At 41.8% G+C, this 7,946-nt stretch overlaps 1 protein-coding gene across 1 annotated transcript; it reads left to right on the top strand.

Annotated features, from left to right (window-relative positions):
* Window positions 1–5,818: 5,818 nt before the first annotated feature.
* Window positions 5,819–7,654, top strand: LOC308294466 (kinesin-like protein KIF2A; the record flags this gene model as incomplete). Its single annotated transcript, XM_080737199.1, has 1 exon — window positions 5,819–7,654. One exon carries the CDS (start codon window positions 5,819–5,821, stop codon window positions 7,652–7,654), a length of 1,836 nt encoding a protein of 611 aa, XP_080593325.1.
* Between the last annotated feature and the right edge of the window lie 292 nt (window positions 7,655–7,946).

Here is a 7,946-nt window from a genome sequence, read left to right as displayed (position 1 = left end):
AGGACACCCGGATTCGAATCCGCGGTATAGAACTGGAAAGTTACAGAGTGTAGCTTTAATAGGGTGTTAATTAGCATCCTTGCTAAACCTGGTTGGTGCATTACAATATATCAGGTATTGTTAATTAATGCATGCTGTCCCTTCCAAATGAACAAGGTAATAAGTAGTGAGGAGAAAGACAGAGAGATAAATAACCCTACCGAATGAGGGTGTAACCAGAACCACACCAAACCATTACAGTTTTTAACTGCAGCAATTCAGTTGAACCTGTCCTCTCCAGTGTTCTGTGAGGTGGTTTATGCCCCCCTAAATTTAATGCAAACTTCCTTCAGGCTTTGGGGACTTTTTATCAGATATCATGGTAAAATATCATTATATTTTAATCTCTGGATATTTTAATGTATATGTACAGTATGCTGTGAGTCCAGACCTTTAGTGAGGAACTTTATAAATCTCTTTTAATCATTATTTATTTATTTCACTGCAGATTAGGTTATCATCCCTAACCCTTAAATTCAACAAATTCTTTCAATGGACTAAAATTGCCATCAAATAAATTGTTTTATTTGATGGCCTTCCTGCCCTGGCATTTGGCCTTTGTGACGAAATTCCAGGCCTGCTAGAGGCCTTTAATTTTGTCAGTCTTGTTTCTTTATTCTGACCCTGTACACTGTGCAGCAGGTTGTTTGACCTTTGGTCGTTGTACTGTAAATGTGCTTTATAAATAAAGTTTGAGTTGACTTGAGATATCATTGTCACTGTTATACTTAGTATATTCATATTGCATTGCATAAATCCACATGTACTTTATATATTATGCCAGGTCATGTCCTCATTATTAGTGAGTGACAGTATCTCAGATTTCTATCTTTCTCTCTGTACGTCAGGGCCACTGGAGAGCCCAGACTTAATGAACGAGGGATGATCAGGGAGAGGAGAGGTAGAAGGGAAGGGGAAGATAAATGCCAGGCTATTTACAGGCCTCCTATAGAAAGGATTATTACCCAGCTGCCATTGCTGCAGTTCCTTAGTAGGAGGGATTCACACAGCAGCTGTCAGACATTTGGTAAACAAATAAAAAGAAAACAATACTAGAATGGAATAGAAATTGTAAAAGTTACATTCTGCTTAATCTAGTCTATACGCCAAGAACAATGTTACATGACTTACGTGAATGTAGTGTGAAATAGGGTGTTGCCCTAAGCATTGATACATACTGACTTTAAGTGGGATTTTGTTGTGCAATATTAAAAGTGTATAATTTTTCCAGAATCTTTGAGGTTATTGCATTGGGAAGTGTTGACAGATTTTCACATGTCCTCCTCACAACAGAATGGTAGGATTCAGGTTAGAAATTGGTGATGTCACACTTTAATCCTCCATCTTGCTTCATCTAGAAAACATTTGATAATACATGATTGTTTGTATGGACAGAAGAAGTTATTAGATGTATACAGTGTGTGCATTACTGCATTTACTCCTGTATGTAATATTTTCTTGATAATATTATATGTATTCTACACCACACTGCATGTTCATTCATGCACCATTGAAACTTAACACCATTTTATGTTGTTATGGTTATGTAAAAAGACAAATCATCCCTTTTGAACAACCATTTAGCAGGTGCAAAGCTGAATTTGAACTCATTTCAACTTGAACTTATGGTATGCTTTCAAAGACACAGTTCATGGATGTCATATATCATATAGTAAAACACAATTGATTTATAGCAGCATGTTTATATTTGCCCTCTACAAGCAATTACATCTTTTTGCCATAAAAACATTTTGTGTAAATTAAAACATTTGTGTTGGTCTGAGTTACACTGAGTAATCACACGGGTGAACATGCGAGAACATTCGTCAAACATTTGCTATTTGACGTACAGGGAGTATATAGGGTTTAAGTGGTTAAAGCTATATAACAGTTTAGTAAGTGGCTGTGGCACGCTACGATACGCTCCCCACTTTTAAAAATAGCACTGCAACACTGCATGTACATGAGTTGCAAATTCGTAATTCTCGAGTGTCACAAGCAAGGGATTCCCAAGGACAATGATAAATCATCTGACCCACAGACCTCCCAGAGGGCAAAAACATGGTGTAACACATGCCTGTAAGCCTGAATGAACACAAACACAGCATATCAAACATGGCCTTTGACAGATGAGGCAACAAGCATCATGTGTCAAATGCTCACAGGAAAACAAACATGCTCGCACACACATCCATGCATGGGTGAAAATGAGCGAGCGGGCTGTGTGATGTCACTTGACAAGCAGCTGGTAGTGGGTCACCTTACAATGACTGAAATAGAGCAGATGAATACTACATAGTAGTGTGTGTGTGTGTGCGTGCGTGTGTGGTGCGCGTGTGTGTCCCAAGGTCCTCCCTGGAATGTGAGACTGAACGGAAACCCTTTTAGAGCGTTCCGTGAACTTCCTTCACACTTTGTAGGAAGCTCAATGATGAGGTCATTGTAACATTACGTTACGACGTAGACATTTAGCAGTCGCTCTCGTCCAGAACCACTATGGCTGAGCAGGTACAGTATGACACGTACGTAGGGTCTTGAAATGGACATGACAGGGCTGGCACTCCCATCCAGAGTGATTATCATCCTTCTTAACAACTTGACCAGGATCACCTAGGACTCTATTCTTGGTCCCCTCCTTTTTCTACACCAAATCACTTCGCCTATACAGAATGTTATGACATGCACTAAATAGGGACACTAGCAGTCAAGTGTGGCTAATTTCAAGGACCCCCAGTTTAATATGCATTACCGTAGTTTACTGAGTTTTTTTAATCTCTGAGGCCCCAATCATAGTGTTCATTTAACTAGAGAGTGTCGAACTAAACTTGGTTCCATTTGTACCCCCTAAGGGTCCATTAGGTTCCTAACTATCTATCATTTTGCTGGGAACCGCTGGAATACCCTCAAGAACCCTTGGTGGGACCCCCTCCTCCGGCACCATGTTGAGAACCAATGACGTAAGCCTAAATTTATGTTGTGTGAGCCAAGCTGACATGGCTCATGGCTCATAGTGTCTAGTCCAGAGCTAGGAGACATGAGCCCTGGCTTGGCTCACACAGTATAAATTATGCTTTAGAATGACTGACAAGGAGAGGAATTCAGGGGATGTCTTGCTTGTGTCACGTGTGTTAAGCCCCTGATCTTCCCATCAGACAGTTTCATAATTTGAAAATAGAATCCAAAATCATATTACAAATATGCAACTTGATTAAATGTACGATATTTTGAAACATTAATGTGAAATGTACAGTAAGTAACATATATGTGTATAAGCGATATATGACCCGAAACCATACAGTATGTCACACAGGCACACTTCATTTGGCACACTTCATTTGTAAGATAAATTGTCCATAAATTAACAAAGTTGCAGACACTTTATGCCTGACACTTCACTAATAGCTGCCATAGTTTGTGTGTGACACTGTTAGTGTTACTGGAACTAACAGGTCAAGCTGTGTCTGACTGCACAGGCTATAGATGTAGTTGGTTGACGTGTGTGTGTGTGTGTGTGCGTGCGTGCGTGCGTGAACAAGGGTTTTTGTTAATTTTGGAGCCAGAAAGGTTTTGTAGGCCAAGGAAATACCTCCACACATCCTGTAGCTGTCCCCGAGATTTTGTTTGATTTTATTTCATTGTTTATTTTACCGTAAATGTCTAAGAATGTATTTTATTTTGGGTGACATATTGTATGTGTATGGAGTCTGTTCTCTGCATTGTGGTCTGTTGTATGGCTGGGCAGATATCATTTGACATAAATCACGTCAACATTGAGTTCACCTGTTGGGTGTGAGCGTGTCAGAACAGAGTTTCAGAGGTGTAAGCTGAATTGAAAGTCCGTCAGAGGAAAATATACTTTGCGCGTGTTATCAGCGAGCCCACACAGTTTCTACAGGAACTGCTTTTCTAGTTTCATTTAGCATCCCGCGGAGCTTGGCCAATGCGTGACAGGGCAGGACGGACATACAGACAAAGCCAGACTTCTTCTACCTCAAAAACATTTCCAGACTCCGGCCATCACTCACAGACTTGCTGAGACCCTCATCCACGCTTTCATCTCCTCCCGTCTGGATTACTGTAGCGGTGTCTTGTTCGGTCTCCCCAACACAGCCCTGGAGTGGACAGACGGCCAAGACATGCTTGTCGCCCTGAGGCGTCTTACTAGATATTTTGTACAAGTAGTTATTGTCGTTGCATTGTGTACAGTTTGTGTGTGGTTATACAACATGTGAATATCAAATAGGCCTACTTATTATTACTTATCCGTATGTCGCTTTTCTGATTGGACAGTATAATGATGAGACGTCATCAATCATCATCATCAGCACCGCTCACTTCACACAGGTGTCGTGTGATTTTATGGAAGTCAATCAATGGGGGGCTGAAACCGTGGCCAAATATGGAATCATAGGTCATAGATATGTCATAGATTATTGATGTCATACACGGGTAACACCAAGGCCCCAGGATTGGAAGAGCATTTTAAAGCAAAGTTTGCCAAGTGGTCAACTATGGTACTGCAAGCTTGACCTCACCGGTTCATTTGCGTGACCAATGAGACACACAAGCTCGCGTGACGCAGATTCCATAAAAGGACCTTAAAGGTATATTCAGTGATTGTATTTCATTCAAATAAAAATATAATTGGTACATTTTCCATTCATTCTCCTCACTAGAATGTGTGCTGACCATATAAGGACTTCCACCATGGCCCGTGTTGCGAGCATAGCTAGATTTGGTTTTCAGAGGTGGCCAGCCATCCTCGACCAATCAGGGTAGAGTATGGCCGTAGTTATGTTATGATGTTTAGTTATGATGGTCAAAATCTAAGTTTTGAGAACCGATCTGAATTAAGAACGTCTGCTAAATGCCTAGATTGTAAACTACTGAACTCATAGAATGCCACAGTCTCGTAGTAAATCAGTATCATCACCTGAAGCCGATATTGAGTGATTGGGTCTAATGATCAAAACGAGAACATTATAATGGTGTAAAAAATCTATAAAAAACATTTCCACGCTGTAAGGCCAGTAAGGGACAAGATGACCCCCGGCCACTTTCATTATCACTGAATACTTCTTTAACTCTTTTACTGCTAATCGTCTTGTCTGTTCCCTGCCTTACCTTTGGAGATTTTAAAGAATAATATCCATTATTTCCATCTGCTGGGTTGTTTAAAAGACACCTGCAAGTCTTCTAGTGTTGCGAGAAGAAGAAAGAAAATACCGCAAATATCCAGTGTTATCCAGGGTTTATACAATTAATCTCATCAGCGCTGTTGAATGGTAAATGGTGAAATTATATTTCCATCTTTGCAATGCTCATTTTTGGTTGCTTTCCCAATTAACCCTCCATTACGATAGGACTTTTTGAACAGTTTCCCAGTGGATTCCTCAGGGAAATTCATTCTGTCTTAGCATTTATACTACTTGGGCTTGAGCTGAATCGAAAGTCTGTCGGAGGAGGGATGTACTGTACATTTTCTATTAGGGATGGACATACAGACACAGCCAGATGTATCAACAATGTATCAAGATGTATCAACACGTAATGCACGATATTTCTGCAAGAAGACGTTGAGGGCTGATTTCTCCCTCCTGCTTAATCTCTGCCACCATACCATGGCATAGAGGTGGTAAACTCTGTCCAATCAGCGCACAGTGTTACACACCAACTTGGGAGAGTTTGGGGCTATAAATAATGTGTCAGCAATGAAGAGTTTAGATGTTGCAAATGTCTCTGTGATGGAAGATCCACACAACATATAAACTGACCGGATATGGCCCCACCGACACGGTCTAAGATTGAAGAGGACGTAGTAAGTAATGGGGATTGTCAAGCTAGTCCCAAAGCTGGTCTTATAAAAAGAAACAGAATAATTGTTTGTGTGAGGAAGCGTCCGCTGAACAAGAAGGAATTGATAATGAAACAACTGGATGTTATAACCATTCCCAGTAAACATGTGGTGATAGTCAACAAACCCAGACAGAGGTTTGACATGACCCCCTACCTGGAGAACCAGACCTTCCGCTTTGACCACGCCTTCGATGACTCCACGACCAATGAGATGGTGTACAAGTTCACAGCGAGGCCTCTTGTAGAGACAATCTTTGAGAAGGGCATGGCTACCTGCTTCGCCTATGGACAGACAGGAAGTGGAAAAACTCATACTATGGGTGGAGATTCTTCTGGAGAGAGCCAGGATTGGTCCACAGGACTGTGTGCATTAACTGCTCAGGATGTATTTAACATGTTGGAAAAACCTGACTATAAGACGTTGGAACTACAAGTGTATGCAACCTTCTTTGAAATCTACAGTGGGAATGTGTTTGACCTGCTGAATGGTAGAAAAGAAAAGCTGAGGGTGATGGAGGACGGTCAGCAACAGGTTCAGGTGGTGGGACTACAGGAGGAATGTGTCAAATGTATGGAGGATGTTCTCAAACTCATAGAAGTGGGAAACAAATGCAGAATATCAGCTAAGACTTTGGCCAACGAACACTCTTCTAGGAGCCACGCTGTGTTCCAGATCATTCTACGTAGTAACGGGATGTTGCATGGGAAGTTCTCACTCATCGACCTGGCTGGGAGCGTGAGAGGAGCAGACGCATACAGTGCTGACCGACGGATTCGCCAAGAGGGAGCTGAGATTAACAAAAGTCTGCTGGCACTAAAGGAGTACATCAGGGCTCTGGGACTTAAGAAGCCTCATACTCCCTTCAGAGACAGCAAGCTCACTCGGGTCCTCAGAGACTCCTTCGTTGAAGAGAACTCCCGTTTGTGCATGATTGCAACCATATCTCCTGGTATTATTTCATGTGAAGATACACGCAACACATTACACTATGCTAACAGGGTGAAGGAGCTGAGAGTTGACCCCAACCAGGTAAAGAAAGGGTGTCAACTCAACCAGGAAGAAGAGATCTTGGAAGCGTGGCCTGTCAGCAACCAGCCTGAGCCTCAGTTTCAGCAATCATCATCCAAAGACGATCCATGGTTGAAACTGAGTCAACTAGAGGCTGAGAAGAACAGTCTGAGAGAGGAGAATACCACTCTGAGAGAGCAGAATGCCAAACTCATCAACAAAGTCGACAATCTTTCTGCCAACCAGAATGAGGTTTTGGAAGAGGAGAATGCCAAACTAGACATCAAACCTACCAAGAAAGTAATTACTTCTGCCAATCAGAGGGAGGTTTTTGAAGAGGAGAATGCCAAACTCGACAACAAACCTACCAAGAAAGTAATTACTTCTGCCAACCAGAGGGAGGTTTTGGAAGAAGAGTATGACAAACTCACTGACGAACCTAAAAAGAAAGTATTTCTTTCTGCCAATCACAGGGAGGTTTTGGAAGAGAATTCCAAACTCACCAACAAATCTATCAAGAAAGCGTTTCTTTCTGCCGATCACAGGGAGGTTTTGATAGAGAAGGCCAAACTCAAACACATGATAGACAAGGCCAAATTCAAAAACAGACCAACCAATAAAGTATTAAATCCTGCCATTCACAGGGAGATTTTGGAAGAGCGCCGGGCCAATGTCGCCAACAAATACAAGGAAAAGAAGAGTCGTTGGAAAAGGTTTATCCAATACTGGAGATCAACTGATGAGGCCTGAACCCTTGGCAGAGGCTGAGGAGGCGGCGGAGCTTGGAGCATGACAGATCGAATGCACTGCTCTACATGGCAGAACATGGATGTGAAGTAAAGATTTTTTTTATTGTTACATCTTATATGCATTCACAAGAGTACAATAATTTGATTTTGGCTCCTCAACATTGTAGCAACAATGAAGACAATAGAGCAGATGAACCTGACAAAAGGTCAGTGGGACCAGACGTGTGGAAGTGGACAGGCAGAGACGTGAGATGTTGAAGGCAAAGACCCTCAAAAACCAGCTGGAGAGAGTG

Source organism: Nannobrachium achirus (assembly GCF_963921795.1).
Source record: "Nannobrachium achirus genome assembly, chromosome: 11".
NCBI classification, from domain to species: Eukaryota; Metazoa; Chordata; class Actinopteri; order Myctophiformes; family Myctophidae; genus Nannobrachium; species Nannobrachium achirus.
This window is presented reverse-complemented; position numbering and strand designations above follow the sequence as displayed.